The 20,532-nt window shown below is 31.7% G+C and overlaps 1 protein-coding gene across 4 annotated transcripts; it reads left to right on the top strand.

Annotated features, from left to right (window-relative positions):
- Window positions 1-1,040: 1,040 nt before the first annotated feature.
- On the top strand, window positions 1,041-19,609 carry LOC126735648 (V-type proton ATPase subunit H). Of its 4 annotated transcripts, none has more exons than XM_050439710.1 (11): window positions 1,041-1,230; window positions 10,467-10,548; window positions 10,650-10,839; window positions 10,897-11,112; window positions 11,475-11,615; window positions 12,760-12,894; window positions 13,070-13,294; window positions 13,352-13,486; window positions 13,544-13,743; window positions 18,572-18,769; window positions 18,838-18,998. In XM_050439710.1, exons 1-11 carry the CDS (start codon window positions 1,158-1,160, stop codon window positions 18,890-18,892), a joined length of 1,650 nt encoding a protein of 549 aa, XP_050295667.1. In that variant the 5' UTR covers window positions 1,041-1,157; the 3' UTR covers window positions 18,893-18,998. The 4 variants fall into 4 exon arrangements, with proteins under 4 accessions (XP_050295667.1, XP_050295676.1, XP_050295683.1 ...); XM_050439719.1 differs by lacking the exon at window positions 18,838-18,998 and adding an exon at window positions 19,171-19,609 and having other exon boundaries at window positions 1,042-1,230; window positions 18,572-18,796; XM_050439726.1 differs by lacking the exon at window positions 11,475-11,615 and having other exon boundaries at window positions 1,045-1,230.
- The last annotated feature ends 923 nt before the right edge of the window (window positions 19,610-20,532 follow it).

Genomic DNA, 20,532 nt, shown 5'->3' with positions numbered 1-20,532 from the left:
ATTAAACTTTGTGAAAGTTTCTATCCCACTTCCGCGTTATCCTTCATCCCATCAACACGTGGTTGTTCGTCCTTCCTATCCTTTAAATCCCTTTCCCAGACCGTTCCCAACCCCTTGCCGGTGGTAGCCGATCTTATTCACGCCGGTAACCAGGCTGGATAATGCCTGACGCATCGGGGGGGAGGCGACATCGTGCATTGAAAAGTTTCGATTCTGATTGATCATTTAATATAGTGAAAGTGTCGATTCGGAGAACAGAGTACATACCTGACGGTTTTTCTGAATCTCCAAATCGTGCTGGCAAATTGCCTCGTAGCAGAGCTATCAATTAAACAGAACGAGAACAAGACTTCTCTTATTCTCTTTACTGGAAAAAGTACAGTCATCCGTAACTATTTAGCGTTTAACTAGATGCTGTTTTCTCCCAATTATATTCGGCTTTAATCCTAGATGGCTCTGATTATCTCGTCGGGAGCGGAAACTACGAGATGCGACGGTTTCGCGGGAGATTTAAATTATATTGGGTCGCTAACAGTATACTATATCGAATGTTGTAGAATATTTAATTATAGATAAAAAAATATTAACTCAAAATATCTCACTGAAGATATATTTTGCTTCTAACACTTCATTTTGCGCAGAGTAGGTAGAGAATATGTTTTTAATTCCCACTTGCCAGTGGGAATCCAGAATTTTGGGAGTTTCAATTCTTTAACATTTAACTTTTTAATTAATTTTCACAACAAAACCTTGGTTTGTAGAGGTTTGGGACTGTCATAAATCGATTTGGGTATTCATTGTTAACATTTGGACAAGTAATTATTAAAATCCCTCGAGAATTTCAGGAGATACGGGCAATATTTGTTTAAATAACAGTGAGCGCGGACTATCAATAGGTTGGTGGCAACCGACATAATATGCTGCGGTCTCGATTTGGTCGCTGGTTACCGTCGGACGCTAGTAAACACACATGTAACCAACGTCTAAGGTCAGTATAACGTGTTTTGCGCAGTTTTTTTGGGCGTTTGACAGTACGTTGTCAATTAACGTCACATGCTGATCATATGATCAGGGAACAGGGTTTTGCGAAAATAGAAAATCTTGAGAAAATTATTAAAGTAATCATTAACGTCTAGTTTTTAGTGGAAGAAGGGAAAATGGCAGGTAGTCTTGCAGGAGCTGACCCAAAAATCAAAGAGATGATGACATCTCTTGACGACGATAAAATTGGTAAGTGATCTGTTGTTTAGTACATTTTGAGATGTTCCCCAAATTCCTTTTAGCTCTTTAACAAAGCTCCTCATTTATCTCCCTTTATTGTCACTTGCTGGGAAGTACTGCATTTTGGTTTAGTCTTTGTGTATAGTTTGATTTTCTGTATTTAAAGATTAAAGGCGGATCTGAGAAGATCACATGATGGTCATAACATTCAGGGTCCTGGGCCTAAAAGATGTCCTATGTATGATATGGACCAACTTAAGCTAATATTAACATTTAATATAATAGTTGAAGTTATAATATAATCATTAGAAAATAAAACAACCAGTATTCTGTTGAAACTGTATATTAAAAGTGCTCAAGAGCAGATTTAATTTTTACTATCACAAGTATGTAATGCTAAGTTTACATATAAATAATAAAGTATATTTTGACTTTGACTTTGACTACATTAATCCACAAATAGTCTCAAAGAAGTTCTCGATACAACTTTTCTTATTCCTATATGTCTCCCTTTATATCCTAGGCAGAACTTGGAGTGAGTTTAAGAGCATCTTTATTTATTTTATTTATTATTACAGCATCAACAGCCAAATAGCCAATTACAGATACCGAAATTACCTATAATTAATAAATTCAAAATCATAGGCACTAAGTAAACAATACAAAATCCTACATAGCTCTTAGGAAATTATCTAAATACCTACTAACACAGGAACTAACGTTATAAACTATTTAAAGCCTGCGTCTGAGAAGTATACAGCCTATCATTTATAATTCTAGTAAAACTTTTTGAGCTTATCACATCTATGTCCAAGTCACTAGCATGAATATTAAAAGAATTGCACATTATATGTATTGGCGAACTTTTAAAAATATTTGTCCTTGGAAAATCCAAATTGAAAGTCTTTTTTTGTCTAGTGTTCCTAGCATTGACAAAAAAATGGAAGCATTGAAAGTATTTTTGGAGAGTTAATTTTATTTGTTAAGATTTTATGCATATACACAAGGCAAATTTTTTGGTGTCTATTTTCCAGGGAGAGCCTATTAAATTCCTGCAATAACAATAAATGGTTATAGCCCTGACTTGGATAATATCCATACTTTTTGAAATCATGTAATTCAGAAATTTATGTTGTACATGCTCTATAGTTTTAGTCCACACCTCATATTGTGGTGACCATATAATGCTACCATACTCCAATACTGGCAACATCAGACTGTCAAATGGTTTTAGACAACACTCAACACTAAAACCCTTGGTAGACCTGACGATAAATCCCATTGTTTTATGTGCTTTATTTACAAACTAAACAATATTGTCTGTAAAAGTCAAATTACAGTCCACAATAATACCCAAGTCTTTCTGATGTTTACGGTCTTGTACTGGTGTACCATTAATGCTATACTCATATTCAAACACATTTTTATCAAGAGTTGGAGACATAGAACAACATTTTTTTCAATTTAAACTAAAAATTAAAAACTACGGTTAAATAAGAAATTATTAATTTTATTAAAATATGAGAGATTTTACTGTGACTGTTATTAGGTTAGTCAATGTCGACTTTTTTGGTAAAAAAACATGTTGATTTTCCGATATACTATATTTTACTTTATCATATAATCTATCAAACATCAAACAATACCATTTCAAACACTTTAGATACAGAGTTTAGTATAGAACCAAACATAACAATATAATAATGCAGTACATATATACATACAATATATCTGTCACTAAAAAAGTCCTAAATACCTTTTGTACTTAGACCTTAAATAACCAGTATTCCATACCTTAAATTGAAGAGGTAAATTATAGAAGTTAACAAAATTATAACTGAAGCTCTTTTTAAAAAAAGAAGGTCTATGTTGTGGCATTGTTAAATAATTTATCTCATAAAGAGCAATTATGCATAGCCTCCCTATAAAGTTTTTTAAACAAATACTCGTTGTTGACATATATTTAGTTTTGTAGAAAATAGAGTCAAGTTAAAAATTATACCAGTTATCACACTTAAGCCAACCCAACTCTTATATTTTTAGAGACATGATCAAATTTTTTTAATTTTTAAACAAATCTACAGCATGTATTCTGCATGTATTGTATCCATTTTTTATTTACAACATGTAAGAATGGATAATATACTATGAAACACTATGAATAAATAGATATAATAAGTGACTCACACAATTTTTTTCTGGTTTTAAAATTTAAAAGGTGTCTGCTAGCATATAAAAGCTTCATTCTCACATAACTTACAAAATTAAGCTGTTCATCTGTACACAAACCGAAATTTTTACCGCAGTTAGCAAAAGTCAACCGAGTATTTTTAATCTAAATATTAAGTTGATTCATGAGTATGCCCCGTTTCTTTTCAGAACAAAACAGAAACATTTTAGTTTTTGCAGGATTAATTGTCAGATTATGTTCTGTTGAGTATTGCAAAATAATAGATAAATCTGAATCTAAAATCTCAACAGCATTATCAGGACAGTCTGGATTAAACTGAAATAATAATTGTGTATCATGCTTGCATGTGTGTTGATATAATAGAAAACATATCTCCAGTATAAATAACATACAACAAAGGGCCAAGATAGTGAAACGAATTTTGTTTTTTTTTCCAGTATTATACATACGCACTTTGTCATGTGTTAAATAAATATTGGCTTCCTTTTTTCTTCACTTTTCAAGAATTTATAGATATACTTTATATAATTTATATATTTCTATATATACCATATAGACATAGAAGTTTTACAAAATTCAAGTACAAAAGTCTCCAGCTCTTCTCTGCAGTGCAAAAAATTGATGAGCCCCAGATGAGTTACTCAATGCCAAGATCCTATAGATAAGTGTGCCTGAACGAGGCCATGCAGAAATAATTTTTTATTTTCCAAGGCACCTGTGATTTTTTTACCAAAAATTAATAAACCAATTTTATCCAGTGGCATGCAATAAAACGGTATTTATTTTTTTCCTCGGAAATGCAGTGAGATACGAAAAAAATGCAAGAGGCGAAAAAGTTGTATTTTTAAATGTTTATTCAAACAACAAATACTAAAGTTGAAAAAAAGGCAGTGGTGTACATTTTTTTGCCAATAATATTTGCTAAGATTTACCCCGGGACGCCACTAGACCTTATAATTTTAATCTAATTAGGGCTAAATTAGCCTCTTAAGACAACAAGTAATACTGCCAAATTTCTAAAGAATCAAGTAAATATTTTTTTTAATATTAATAAAAAAATTATATTTAAAAAAAATTTATGACCCTGTATCTTGAAAACTGTGCATTTCCGGACCCACGTTTATAGAAACTTTTTCTCATATTTTTTTACAAGGAATCGCCCATTGAAATATCTCCGTCTATTTTTCGAACACCCTGTATAGCCTTGGACACTTTCATACAACTTTTCTTATATGAGGTCGCCATTGTAATGTAGTATCTAAGGTTAATCTAAGAAATTCTGCTTTTTAAATATAAAAATACATTAAAATTTCCATTTGAGGGATTGCATACAATAATACCCAACAAATAAAGATCCCAAAGATGAATAGCCCCTACTTCACTAGCGTTTTCTAAAGACAACAATTCAATGATCCTTTTGATATGTCTAGAAAGCTTATACCTTAAATCTAGTATATTACAATAAAACCTTTGATAAGCCATTTTTTAACATTAAAAAAAAAAAAAATTATATTGTATTTATATGGATGACAATTTATTACTCCTACACTGAAAAAACGGATCCTTTGCCATAAATGCGTATGAATTTCAACCAAATGCTTCGCGCTTTTGAATAGGTCCAAATGCGAAAACTCTTGTTATAAAAAGGAAAATCCTTTAGCATTAGAGAAAAAGAGTTCCTTGACTTGATGTTTTTTGCTTTTGTCTCAAATATGCAGATAATTACAAGATTTGGTTTGCTTTGGTGCAAGAGAGAGCTCGATGTTGTCCGAAGTAATTAACATTTTGAATCAAAAGCACAGCTATTTGTGATAGAAATTTCTCTCTTCGACCAAGAGATTAAAAGATTTGGTACAAGAGTATTGCTCCAATGTAAGAGATATAATACATTGACGCAAGTCCAAAAACATTTGGTTTATGTTACAGAAGATTTGACACAAGAGATTTTTTAAAAAAATCTAGCTAAAGAGCTTTTTACACTAATAGAATTCTCTTGGTACCAAAGAAAAAATGATTTGATTTAATGCTTTCTTCTTTTAAATCAAAAACCCAAAATATTTGTTCTATGATTTTTGTTTTTAACGCAACATTTTCTCACTTGGTATAAGATTGCATAGTTTTTCCACTAAATATTTCTCTTTTGTCACAAGAAATTAAAGAACTCATATGAAAAACTTGGCATCTTAACTCAAGATCTTATTTAAAAAAAAATAATTAGCCATATATTATAATTTAAAAAAGAATATTTTCTATTAAAAACAAAAAAAAACATAAATAATAGTAACAGAAAGTAAACAAATACTTATATACTATATACTTATTTAGATATAAATCTGAATATGAATTTAGATAAATAAATAAACAATTACAAACACAATAGACAATTAAAAAATTTTAAAAAAAAACACGAATTAAAATTACAATATAGTCAAAAATATTTGTTAGTTATGCATGTAAATAAAAAATAAATAAAAAAATATGAAAATCTTAAGGGTAGAATTAAAAAATAAGATATTTTTAATTTTTCAACAAAAAGTGATTCTTCATAAAAATTGGTGCTTGGAAAAATAAAGCTTTTGACAATGTTGAACTTCATTTGGTAACCAAAGGGCAGAACCTATAAATTTCAACTCCACCATTCTTCCCTTATTTTTAATAAAGACTTTCTATACTTACATTTTCCTGTAAGTTATCTAAGCTTATTTTTATTCCCGTTTCCAACCTTATGCGGTCCCCAACCTTTGGGACCAAAATACTTAAATCTTCCTTGCTTAGCTGTTGTACGATCTCGATTTCATTAATTTTTTGTTTTACATGGAAAATAAATAAATAATGTAATTAATAAATGGTCTCCCCTTCTAACTTTTAAATTGAAAGTACTTAATTTTTTTTCATATTTCGACTTATTTAATAAGAGTGAGATTGGCTACTCTTTAGCATAAAAATTACAAATATTATTCAAAATGAAGGCTGGATGCTACTAAGGACCTTCAGAAATAGATATGATTCGTTAAGCAATGCGCTTGGCAAAGCGCTGCAGTATTTTTAACCAAGAGACTTTGGTACAATGGCGTAAGGTTTTCCGCACAATTAATTCTCTCTTCTGTCGATTCCCAGATTTCTTATTTTTTCGGCGATATTTAAGAAGAGAAATGTTACTTGGCCCAACAACAATAGGCTCAAGAGAAATTTAAAAAAATATCAAATGCGCCATTTCTCTTAAAGCAAACGCATATATAATATTTTCTGGAAAGAAAAAATCTCTCGCAACAAGGAAGTTTTTGCCAAGAGAGTTGACTACATTGCCCCAAAACCTTCCTTTTTTTCAGTGTATTTATTTATACCAAGATATACCATAGTATATTTCTTATCTTTACATAAATTGTCAAAAATTTATAATCGTGATACCACTCACGGGCTAATCGCTTTTATGTTAATGTAAAATATTTTAAACCTCACCCGGCTTAAGGTAACCATCGCCATTTCGTTTCCGAACGCACCCCAGCTAGAGACTACCTCCAGTCTTCTTGACAAAACCATTATTTTTGTTGTTGTTTTTTTTTCAATGATGTATTCTTTTTTTATTTTCGGCTTCTTTATTTTCGGGGTCCGACGAATGGGTGACGATGACTGGCGGATTTTGTTGTTGTCGATGTTGCCGAGTCACAGCGACTGAAAGCTTACCATCATATCACTATCTTGTAGCAGCAGCAACAGAATTGCGTTCGTCGCCAGTGGAAGGTGACTTGCATAATTTTATGCTGGGTCCCACCCATCTAGTCCATATAGATCTACTAGCGGATAACCTCATTTCAGCCGAGTTCACCCAACTTGTCAGCACATATTACTTTAAATTCCTGGTAAATAGCGCAACTACAATCTCAAAAACCACAAAATGTAGTGGCTTTGATAATTGCATAACAAATTGTGCAATTAATTGTAAATGTACTCTATGGGACACTATATGTCAGATCATATTGCTATTACTAATACATATGAATCACTAAATGAAAGTACTGAAAACACCCACGCAACGGTCTTAGAGTTCAGACCGTATTATGGAGAGAGATTTTCTCGCTGTGTTACTTCATTACTAAACGTTGACTGGTTGTTGGTACTTGATAATTGTAACGTTGACAATTATTTTGAAATATTTCTCAATGTTCTAATGTCTATTATAGACTTTCATATTCCCAAAAAAACTAAAACAATTCTCACCAAAAATGAAGAAAAAAAATGGTTTAATAATGCACTGAAGAGATCGAGAGATAACTTAAACTTCTTTTCTACCTTAAATAAACATAACAGTACTCTAGATCTCTCAGAATGGCTAAAAATTCGTATAAAGGAATATAAAACTAAAATAAAACAAGCGAGACACTCGTATTATACAAACAAAATAGGAAATAGTCATAACAAATCCAAAACCATCTGGAACATCATTAAAGAAACAAAAAATATTAATTCTAGTAATTCGAAATGTAATGTAACTCCCAATGAGTGTAACAAATTCTTTGTGAATATAGCTGACTCAATTACAAATACACTGCAAAAATCTAATGACCCTGTACAATTTACAGCAAAATCTGTACATAACAATTCAACAGTATTTCTCTCACCTGTTACCCAAATAGAGGTCATTGATATTTTAAAAAGTTTAAGTGATAGTTCTGCTCAAGACATCTTTGGTTTGAGCAATAAAATATTGAAACAACTTGCAAATGGTTTGGCCCTACCACTAACTCTAGTAATAAACAAATGTTTTTCATCTGGTACATTTCCATAAAAGCTTAAAATAAGTAAAGTTGTTCCTATATTTAAAAAGGGTAATATGGATGATCCAGGAAATTACCAATACCGATACGATCCAAGTCCATTGAGCTCTGTCTAAATCAACGTCTCATATCCTTTTTTGATAAACATTATTTACTTTCACCAGCGCAGTTTGGCGTTCGAAAAGGAAGATCCACTGCTGATGCACTCAGGCTAATGGTAGACTACTTGTTTGATGCATTTGAGGGAGGCAAGACAGTGGGTGCAATTTTCTGCGACCTCTCAAAAGCGTTCGACTGTGTCTCGCATAATATTTTGTTGAGCAAGTTGGATTTTTATGGTATCCGGGGTATTTGCCTGGAACTTATCCAGTCCTACCCTTGTGAGCGTCAGCAGATGGTGACTTGTGGAGGAAGAACATCCTCCATATGTCCAATAACAGCAGGGGTGCCTCAGGGATCAATCTTCGGTCCTCTTCTGTTTTTACTTTATGTAAATGAATTACCCGCCCATTTCTCAGAGGTGATGTCTGTACAATATGCGGATGACACAACTCTTCTCAGTCGGCATTCAGATCTGATTTCCCTACAGAATGGAACTAGTGCAACACTTCACAAGTTAAAAGCATGGTTTGCTGACAATAATCTATGTTTGAATCTAAATAAAACAGAAGTGGTTAATTTCTCTTTAAGGGAAAGACATCAGAGAATAGACGCGATCAAATTTCTGGGTGTTTATCTAGATAATAAATTATCATGGAAGAGCCATATAATCGATCTGGCAATAAAACTCTCGTCGGTTCTTTTTCTGTTGCGCAGAATTGTTGAATTGGCGCCTCCAGTAGTATGTAGAACGGCGTATATGGGACTTTTTCAAAGTTGTCATATGGACTGTTATTTTGGGGTAACTCGGCTGACTGGCAGAGAGCTTTTAAGTTGCAAAAATCGGCACTCAGAATGCTAGAAAACAAAAAACCAACAGATAGTTGGGGAAATCTCTTACTTCCACAACACCGGCTTAGTCTGACCCATAAGGGCTATATGACTAATGACAAAACTTTTTAATGTAAACCTGATTTTGGAGATCTGTCCATACTGATTGGACGAATTCTACAATAGTCTTTAACCTAGTCTATCAAAATTTATCGAATATTATACTTTCATACCTGTATAACAAATGTTTCATATATACTTAGTGAGCATTTCTGATGCGAACCAAAATTGTACTTTGTTTTATGTTTTTTTTCTCTTCCTGTCTAAAATTTTAGATGCCTTTTGATTGTGAACAAAATGTAAGTTTTTTGTTTGCTATGTTATATAGGTAAAACTCCGATACAATAATGTCTCCCTTTATGCACTGTATTATTGGCGTTTGACAGTCTATACTTTTTGACGATGCTAAGCTGTTGTATGTATATGAACAAATAAAGAAGTATTATTATTATTGTTATTATTATCGGCGTGATAAGGATTGATGAGTTGGCTATATCGGCGGATGCCCTCAGGTTGTCAGCATCAGCTGATGTTTGTTTATGTTTAGTTTTATTGTTCTCACCAAGGAGCTACAGGTATAGAGCCTGATCTGTATGCTAAACCTGCGTACCCAGAAATGAACGAAAACTAATTTCAGAATGTATTACTGTAGGTCAAAAGTGTACTTCACTTTGATTGGCTTGATTCACATTTTGATAGTTCATAAAGTTATTGTTTGCAAAACAGTAATATTCTAATATTAATTACAAGGATAAAATACTGCCACGTGTAGAGGAGCCCATCAGAACGAGGTACATCCAGTTTATGCACAATCTTTAACTACACATTCACTACAGTTTTTCAAGACACGGCCCTAAAAATCTGTCGATTTTTCATCTTTTACTCTGATTCACAATCAGACTCTCCCACTATCTTCAAAGAATATAGAAAGAATTATAAATCTGGTTTAATGAACCTATTATTTAACCATTTTATGTTTTCATTTAATAAATGTTTACATTTATTTCCAGTTGCTTAAAAAACAATGTTTCCATGTAAAACTAATAAGGTTTTCCGCTCAAAAGTTTTCTGGTGAAAAAATTTACCATCTGGTTCATAGGTTGTTACGTAGTGGAAATTCTTCCATGACCTTAGAAGACTCAATATTTTTTCAATAGAAGACTTCAGATTTTCAGCTGAACAGTGAAAGATGAACAGTGTGAAACCTACCTTGAGTTATCAAACAATACTTGCTCTTTCCTTTTATTACTGTATATTGTATTTTTCTACAAAATTAATATTATTTTCAGATATGCTGGCTGCTACTAGTGTTCTTCAACAAAAAGCAACAGATGTTCGCAACCAGAAAGTCAATTGGCAATCTTACGTTCAGTGAGTAACTTATAACCAAAAGTTTCTTCATGATCGCACTGAAAATCATCTAACTACTTTCTTGTTTAGCCGCAACTGCTTTATTTCCTTATTTATTTCAGGTCACAAATGATTTCTCAAGAAGATTACAATTTTATCGCGGCATTTGATACCTCTGACAGTCAAAAAAAGGATGCTCTCCTGAGGAGTGACAGAAACCAAGCTGCTCAGACTCTACTGAACCTTTTAGGTCATGTTTCTAAGGACCAAACACTTCAATACATTTTGGTTTTAATTGATGACATGCTGCAGGTAATTTCATTCAGGACATTATACAATCACAGTTTATAAAATTGTATTCTTTTAAAGGAGGATCGCAGCAGAGTTGAAATCTTTCATGACTATGCCAAGAAAAAAGAATCAGTGTGGGTACCTTTTTTAAACCTTCTAAATCGCCAAGACGGTTTTATTACAAATATGACCTCAAGAATAATTGCGAAAATTGCTTGCTGGTCTCAGACACCCATGGAACGTGCTGATCTTCATTTCTACCTCACCTGGTTGAAAGATCAACTAAAATCACAGGTAAGCTGTGGACGAATTTTGGGGCTAATTTATTGGTTTCATTTTGTGGGATTTCAAGTACCTAGACTTACTAATTTCAAATGTTTGCAATAATTCGGCATTTAATTCTAATGTAATTGAGTGTTTTGCAGTATCTAAATCAAAACTTATCTGCACACAAACATTTACTATTTACGTTGTTCCGAAACAGGTACTGTAACTATAACATTATAGATTTTAGAAAATGTTGACCAAAAAATGAGGTTAGCACCACCTACGTTTCCAGAAAACAATCAAAACAAAACCTTGCTCATAATAAATTTCTTTACCCAAACGCATACTTCAGAATAAACTGAAAAGTGTTAATAATGTATTCCTGCCAGGAAATAAAAAACAAACTTCATACCGCGAAAAATGTGGTACCGAAAAAGAAGGAGAAACGCGGTTGCTACAGCATCATCGCAGGCGCAAACTCCATCTTATTCGGCATGTCGCTTGCAGATGCAGCGAAGGTTGCGCAAGAGGTACCGGCCTCCCGTTTATATGTTGGTAACGTTTAGTGTAATGTATTGTGTCGTTTGTTTTTGATGAAATAACAATAACCCCCAAAATAATATCGCGTAGTGATGCGGAGTGGATGCTACAGCTCGACGGTGGATGTTGAAGGTTATTTTTGGTTTATAGCTAAATGAGTTTGAATGGCATTCTCAAGGTTTTAATAAATTCTAATCTGACCATCAAATATTCTTAACAACCAAGTATATTCTTGTGTTTTGACTATAATTTAAAGGAAACATGTTTAAAAATATGTAAGACGATAAAGCCTTGTTAAAGGATGCGCCTGTAATTAGTGTAAGTATATACACCGTGTGAACTATTTAACTCTAGTTTTTTCTTTCTCTTTCTTGCATATTTGACTTTAATTTTCTTTCTTTTCTTTAGCTCATTAACACTTCTATAGCTTCTTCATTGTTAATGTGAACTGGTCTGTATAATTTTGAGCGTTAAACACTGTTTTTCTCTATAAAAAAGCTCAATTTTTGTATAGAACGCCTGCCTGTAAGTGTCGCCTCTTATTACCAGCCATTACATATTAATATTCATAATAATATTTTTATTTAATCTAATCAATAATAAATTATAACATCCATCTAAAAGAATAATAAGAAAAAATTTAAAATCAGTCATGTAACAAGGGTGAACATTAAAAATTAAACAATAAACTCACCAACCAACAATAATAAGTATGTGGGAAATCCATATTTTTAAAATGTTCTCCTGTAGTACCTATAATAATATAAAATTCAATGGATGCCAAACAGTTCTATGCCAATGTTATTATTTATATTATGTCTATTAGGCGAGCAAAGTTTATTCCAATTTATCACATTCTTTTTTTACTTAAAATTAGTTAGTGTGAAGTGTATTCAGTGCAAAGATGTGCGATTACTTATAAAAATCAAGTATTCAAAACAAATCTTTGAAATTAAGAATTGAAAGTCTTTAGTAAGAAACATGCAGACTTTAGCAGAAAAATATACACATAAGAGTGTATACCACTTACTCAGTTTTTCTAATTAATAACAGTAATATCAAGCCAAGTATACACCGTACTATTTAATTTTCTTGTTTTCCTTATAGATTTTTTATCAATATTTTTTTTCATAGAATAATGAATACATCCAATCCGTTGCCAGATGCTTGCAAATGATGCTACGCATTGACGAATACAGGTTCGCTTTTGTGTCAGTAGATGGCATTTCCACACTTCTTTCCGTATTGGACAGACGTGTCAACTTCCAGGTATGAGGATATATAAGGGAGCAATTTGTGTTGTAACTTTGAACTATGGTTTTGCGAATTTATATTTGCCTCTTTAGTTGTATAGTTGGCTTTAAACAAGATTAAAAATTAAAAGCAGCATTCTATCTATTTATTCTTATCACTTTAACGATTTTCAAACCCACGCGTCTTTTAGGTTCAATACCAACTGATCTTCTGCATCTGGGTGTTGACTTTCAACCCTCTTCTGGCAGAGAAAATGAACAAGTTCAATGTTATCCCAATTCTGGCTGACATTTTAAGCGATTCCGTTAAGGAAAAAGTTACCAGAATCATACTTGCTGTGTTCAGAAACCTTATTGAAAAACCAGAAGACGCCCAAGTTGCTAAAGAACATTGTATATCGATGGTACAGAGCAAGGTAACAAAAAATAACCGCAAATCCCACAGTCATTGTTTAAAATAATAAAACTTTTAGGTTTTGAAGCAGTTACAGATTTTGGAACAACGCAAGTTCGACGATGAAGATATTACTGCCGATATTGAGTTTTTGTCGGAAAAATTGCACTCTTCGGTTCAAGATCTTAGCTCGTTCGACGAATATGCTACGGAAGTATGCTAGTGTTGACGTTCATAAATATTTTATTTTTTATTTTTTAAACTGTTTTAGGTTAAATCTGGCCGCTTAGAATGGTCTCCGGTACACAAGAGTAAATTCTGGCGTGAAAATGCCCAGCGCCTGAACGAAAAGAACTACGAACTTCTTCGCATTTTGATTCACTTGTTAGAAACAAGCAAAGATCCCTTGGTACTTGCTGTGGCCAGCTTCGATATTGGCGAATATGTAAGGCATTATCCACGCGGCAAAAAGTAAGTATGCGGATACGAACTGTAACAATATTTTTTAACATAACTTTCCAAGTTTTGTTGGGTTTAGGGATCACAAAATAAAATACCACTTTGGTATAAATTAGGCGACATTTCGTAAAATATATTTGCATCCTCAGGTAACAATATAAATAAGTCTTTATTTCCAACGGTCACCCACTTACAGGAAGTGCAGAAAAAAAATACAAATCAAAACAATAATAACAGAATAAAAATTAAATGCAAAAAAACAAAGTAGTAAAGTAAAACAGTTAAAACTAATTTAAAGAACAAACAAAAAGAAAAGAAAAATAAAAAAAAAGAACTCAACATACCTTTATGCCACACTTCTAAATAACAAACAGCATTAGACAGGTACTTACAGGTTGTAATACTAGGTTATTGATTGAGTAGCCTCAGCACAGAAGATAGCGTATCAACAAATAGATCTATGTTGTAGTTACAAAGCGTATTAAACAAATTACATATGTAAAAAATCGGAGCTCTCTTGAAAATATTATTTAATGCTCTGTTGCAATAAAAAGTGCGAGAATTTCTGGAGTTTATCCTTGGGACAATGTACCAAATCTGATTTAGGAGTGAAATGCAGTCTATTTTGTTGTTTACTAGCTTATATAAGAAAGTTATAGCCGTTGTCACACGACGATCGAGTAAGGTTTTCATATTGAACCGTCCAAGCATAACATTTTGGCAAGTGCCTCTGGCTGGATAAACGCCATCTTCCCTATAGTGCAAATACTTTATAAACCTGCGTTGTATGTTATAAATCTGTTCAAAACCAAAAACATATTTAGAATTGATAAAAATTCCGTCAGATCGAAAGCAATTGAAGTTAATTTTGTTAGTAAAACTATTATAAAAAAAAACTGAATTGAAACTATGAAGATAACTTTATTATATTACCCACCCGTTTCATTTTAACGGCACGCCTCTGAGGGTGGCGGAGTTCAATATATTTTTTTGCGGTCGCTTAATATTTGGCTTCTTTAAGTAAGAATAAAAGGACATATACATACCAGCATTACAAAACACTGTATGCCGAGGACATAAATTTGCTAAAAAAAAATACAAAACCTTAATTTCTGTGTAAACTACACAAAATTCGGGTAGGTAGTTCTTATGAAAGTTACGTTTATTTCTCCCAAGAAACCTAAAAATATAAAAATATATGGGGTGTCCTATTTAATTATTGTTAAAGTCGGTGCAGCACTTTTTATTGTATTGTATTGTATCTGTTAATGGGGAAAGTATTTTGTATGCCAAAGAAATTAAATATTTGGGAACAATTTTCGATGCAAATCTGAATTTCCATGCTCATGCAGATTATGTAATGAGAAAATTTTCAAAAAAAGTTGGATTTATCACAAGAATTGGAAAAAATTTGTCCGTATTACCAAATGAGGTTGTATTTGAGGGCCAGACATTTACTGAGGAGTTGGACATAGCAGATAAATTTAATAAATACTTTATTAATAGCGTAGATCAAATTGTAGATATTTTACCCAAATTTTCAGTTTTAGAAAATACAGTTGATAATATATCAACGTATACTATATGGGATAAATTTGAAAATACCACTATGAGTGAAACTAGGTGTCTATTAAAAAATATGAAAAATGTTAAAGGAGGGGAAATCTCAAAAAAGGTTCTTGTAGATGTATTTAATATTGTAGGCAACCGTGTGTTAGACATAATTAATACATCGCTTCAAAATGGTGAATTCCCAGAAAATTGGAAGGTCTCTACTATCTTACCGGTTCCTAAGGTTTCAAACACAAAGCAGGCAAGTGAATTTAGGCCTATAAATACTGTACCAGTTTACGAAAAACTTCTAGAGCTAACTGTAAAAACCCAACTACAAACTTACTGCGATAATAATAAAATTTTAACAAAAAATCAGTCAGGGTTTCGACCTCAACATTCTTGCGAATCTGTGATAGTTAACATCTGTGATAATTTTAATAGAGAAATAGATAAGGGAAATTTTGTTTTAGCAATTTTCTTGGATTTTAGAAGAGCCTTTGAGACAGTAAATCGAAATATTTTACTTCTTAAAATGGAAAAAATGGGTATAAGAGGTACGGTTCTAAATTGGTTTAAGTCGTATTTACATAACAGAAAGCAAGTGGTCAAGTTTAAAAATAATTTGTCTCTTGCAAAAGAAATTGTTCATGGTGTTCCTCAAGGCACTGTGTTGGGCCCAATTTTGTTCCTTATGTATATAAATGATATTGTTAAGGTAATGAGTAGAAGTAATTCAGTATTATTTGCGGATGACACTATGCTGTATGTTGTGGGCAAAGATGTAAATAAAATGCAAGACGATCTAAATTTTGATTTAAATAATATATATAGATGGTTGTGTGATAATAACTTGAGCATTAATGCGGCTAAAACAAAATTTTGTTTATTTGGAAATAAAATTAGATTAAATGAAGTTAATTTAAATACAATAAATATCAAAATTAATAATGAAACAATTTCCTACCAAAGAGAAATTAAATATCTGGGTGTTATTTTGGATCCACATTTGAATTTTTATTCGCATATAGACAGCATAACACGCAAAATGTCAAAAAAAATTAATTTTTTATCGAGAATTGGCAAAAACCTATCTATACAAACAAAATTATTAATCTATAATAGTATTATTGTGCCGCATTTAGATTTTTGTTCTGCACTCCTGTTTGGTGTTCCGGATTACAGGATCAATAGACTTCAAATCATACAAAACAGAGCCATGAGGGTCATACTAAAATGTAATAGATATACACCGGTGGATAATATGCTAAATGTCCTAAATATTTTGGCAGTAAAACAAAAAATATTGTTTAATACATGTATGTTTGTTTTTAAATTAAAAAATAAATTGCTACCAGAATATATTTGCGAAAAAATCACAATATTTAGTGATTTGCATAACTATGCTACCAGACAGCGAGGGGATTTTGTACTAATGGGGAGACATACTTCAGACAGAATGACAAATACCATTCTCCATAAAGGCCTCAAATATTTTAACGAATTGCCAATACATTTAAAGAACAGTGAAAGCCTAGTCACATTTAGAAAAACATTAAAAAGATATATATATTCCATCCCAAGAAATTAAATTATATTATATTGTATAGGTATAAGGTATAAATGTTTTATTTTGGTTGTATTGCTTTGTGTTTTATTATTTTATCTTTACTCTTTTAATATAGTTTAAGGTTTTATATTTTTAAATTTTAAATTTTTTAGGCTCTAGATTAGGTTTTAAATTTTTTATATTTACATATTTTTATTTTTTTTTTTATCTTAGTTAAGGTCTTAAATTTTATTGTTTCAAATTTATGATAGTTTTAAGTTTTATATATATATATTTTTTAAATTATCTGTTGTCATTTGTTGGTATAATTTATACTTATACCTATAATACCTATTTGTTAGTTTACTATATGCCATTTAAATTTTCCTTTTTATTTTTAGTTATATTCTAAAATTTTCTTTCTTTGTAATTTTTTGTAGCATGATGCTAAATAAAGAAACATTATTATTATTATTATTATGTACATCAAATTAAAACTTTACAACGCCATTGCTCTTCCTCATTTACAGTTCTGTTCAACATTATTGTTTAACTTGCCACGGTATAGAATTGACCAACTAGAAAGAATTCAAAATAGGGCTATGAGATTGATTCTAAATTGTAATCGTTACACGCCTGTTGTCTCTATGTTGGGTGTCCTAGATATGTTGTCTGTACATCAAAGAATTTTGTATAACGTTTATTTGTTTGTTTTTAAATTAAAACATCAGATGCTCCCCGATTATATTTGTAATAAATTAAGAGTTTTTGGAGATATACATAACTATAATACGAGAAATCGTATAGACTTCATACTAGTCGACAGATGTAACACAACCCAAATGCATAATTCAGTTCTATACAAAGGTTTAATCCTATTTAACAACTTGCCTGCTAACATCAAAAATTGTATTACTTTGAATCAATTCAGAGGGCTCTTGAGAAAATTTATTATGAATAAGTAAAATTGTGTTTGTTATTTTATTATGTTATTTTAATTATGTAGTTTATTAAGTTTTACTATAGTATGCATTGTTTCCGCTCCAATCATCATCTTGATTGTTGGTTTATCTGTTGACTGGGTATTTTTGGGCCAACCGGGATACTGGTTACAGCTTCTTGGAACTACCGAAGCATTTCTAAGTGTTACACGGGGGGACCAATGTATCTAGTCAGCAAGGTCAACCAAGTTCCTAATGTGTGTCATCGGCTGATTGCAACCGAACCGACTCGATCAACCTGAGTCGACATTATTTTCATTATTATAAGGCAAACAACAATTAACTGTGCTTTTAATAAGTGGGCAAGGAAAGAATGTTTAAAATAATGTTTAGGTTAAGTCTAGTTTTAATTTATGGTCTACCTCTGACAGGATATTTCTGGAACCGGGATGCTGTTTCTGGATTACCGAGACCATCCATGGACAAACCGGAGTGTCCTGATACAGTTATGGCCAACTTATACTTTTACTTTATTTTTTATTTATGTTTTTATTGAATGTAGCTTTTGCTAAATAAAGATATTATTTATTTATTTTATTTATTGATGAAACTTAAATAATTTAAAAATTCGCTTAAAACGAAAACACTTCTGTAAGAATTTTTTTTGTATACCCTATAGATTCTGAGAAAAGGTATAGGCCCCTAATAAAACGGCCACCCTTTACATAGAATAGTTTCTCTTGAACTATGAAGTCTAATCTTAAAATCAATAAATAATTTAAAGTCGATAATTTTTTAGCGTGATTGAACAACTAGGCGGCAAACAACGAGTGATGCAACTCCTCGCCCACGACGACCCCAACGTCCGTTACGAGGCCCTTTTGGCCGTCCAGAAACTGATGGTGCACAACTGGGAATACCTCGGCCGTCAGCTCGAACAGGAGGCCGGCGTCGATAAAAACGCACCCAAGGGCGGAGCGCCGGTGGCTGGCAAAGCGTAATTATTTGTCACCCTTTTCCCAACGTACGTCGCCCCAATTTTAACGCAGTATTTTAATTTTATAGATACAGAAAGTCACACAATACAATGTCAGACATACCGGTTACATGGCTCAAGTAACTTTTTCAAACTATAATGTTTTAAGAAATATTTAAAATAAGCCATTTTTATATGTACCTGCGTTGGTGTACAAGGCGTATGACAATAAATTTATCCTAAAAGATAAGCTTGATTATTTATTGAGTACAGCGAGAAAATAATATCACGAAACACAAAAAATTATACACGGTATGTTTGCATGTTCTTATTACTAGTTTAGTCTTGATTTGGGACAGTTTAGAAGCTAAAAAACACAGTAAAAGTCAAAAGTTGATATTTATATTGTTTTTGTTTTTTAGATCTGTACCAAAGAACAATCTAGCCAAGACTTATTAGTAAAAGGCAAATTTTTTGTTGTGACTTTCTTAAACTTTTAAAGTGGTCAACAAACATTTTATATAATATAATATATTGCTTGTTTTAAAATAATTACATTAGTCCTATCCCATATTTACTCGTCTTAAACCCATATTTCAAAACTTGTTAATTGGATTAAAAATTGTTTATTTCTCTATGAGGGATATTAATAAATAATTTGTTCAACACATTCCTATAACTTGTAGTGCAATAACTTCTGAAGAGGTTTAATTTGTTATCAATACCTCTTTTAGTCTTTTTTTTAAACTCAAATTATATATACTATATTGTAATTTTCCAATTTGACCTTAATAATAGACATTGCATTCATTGTTGTTGTAATTATATTGTAGATATAAATTATAGAGATTATTAAAAGTGTGTTAATTTATAATTTTTTTTTAACCAAATGGCCTTAATAAATTTACCAGAATCCAACAAATATATCAGCAGAAATAATACTTATTTACTATTCTACTTTGTAACGAAGTACAGTTATTTACGGTGTCTAGAAGGTAGGTGCAATCCTTTAAAGGCGATGGTGAAGGAATTTTATGATGGCTGACCTAACTTCGAACATTTTAAGCTGAAGATATTATATAGGCTGAAATTAATTTTTAGATTTTTTATTATAACTTTTGCATTTTTTCCATACACCTAATCAAAACAGCGCAATCAACAATAATTGATAGTTAAGTTTCAAAGTTGATTTTGTTTGGTCTAGGGTTACTTAATCAAATACCATGAATTCAAATCATCTGTCTATAACTCAAAAAATCAATCAATCAATCAAATTTATTGTTGAATTAATTATATACAGGGGGGTTTTCAGTCGTAAAAAGTTTTGTTTACATTACAAATATAAAAACATTTATAGGTAGAAAAGTTTATAAAGAACCGGCTGCTCAATATGCGCACAAACCCATTTTTCAACACAAAATCGATAGAAAATCCGGTGGCAGAGAGAAAAGACGACCGCAATATATTTTCTCTCGCTTCTTATTAAAGAAACCGCAAGAACAAAGCAGCCGCCGTACGTTGTTTCTTTGTACCTGCCGGGGATTTAAAGCCTATGACGTAGCCTGAAGGCCTAGTCAGTGTCGTCTCGTACGGGAAGTGAGTTAATAGTGTTATAAGGCATTTAAAATCTGTTGTGTGTTTTTTTCTTAAATTATAATAGTGAAATAGACTATAGTTTTTTTAGTTAGACTCTCCGATTTTTATTGTAAAAGGTAAGTAAAATTGGTTTAAATTATTCAATTGTCTAATAATTTAAAAAAATAAATAAAAATTAATTACTGTTA

Source organism: Anthonomus grandis, chromosome 1 (genome assembly GCF_022605725.1).
Source record: "Anthonomus grandis grandis chromosome 1, icAntGran1.3, whole genome shotgun sequence".
In the NCBI taxonomy this organism is placed as follows: domain Eukaryota; kingdom Metazoa; phylum Arthropoda; class Insecta; order Coleoptera; family Curculionidae; genus Anthonomus; species Anthonomus grandis.
The sequence above is the reverse complement of the archived record's forward strand: the minus strand, read 5'-3'. Positions and strand labels throughout refer to the sequence as shown.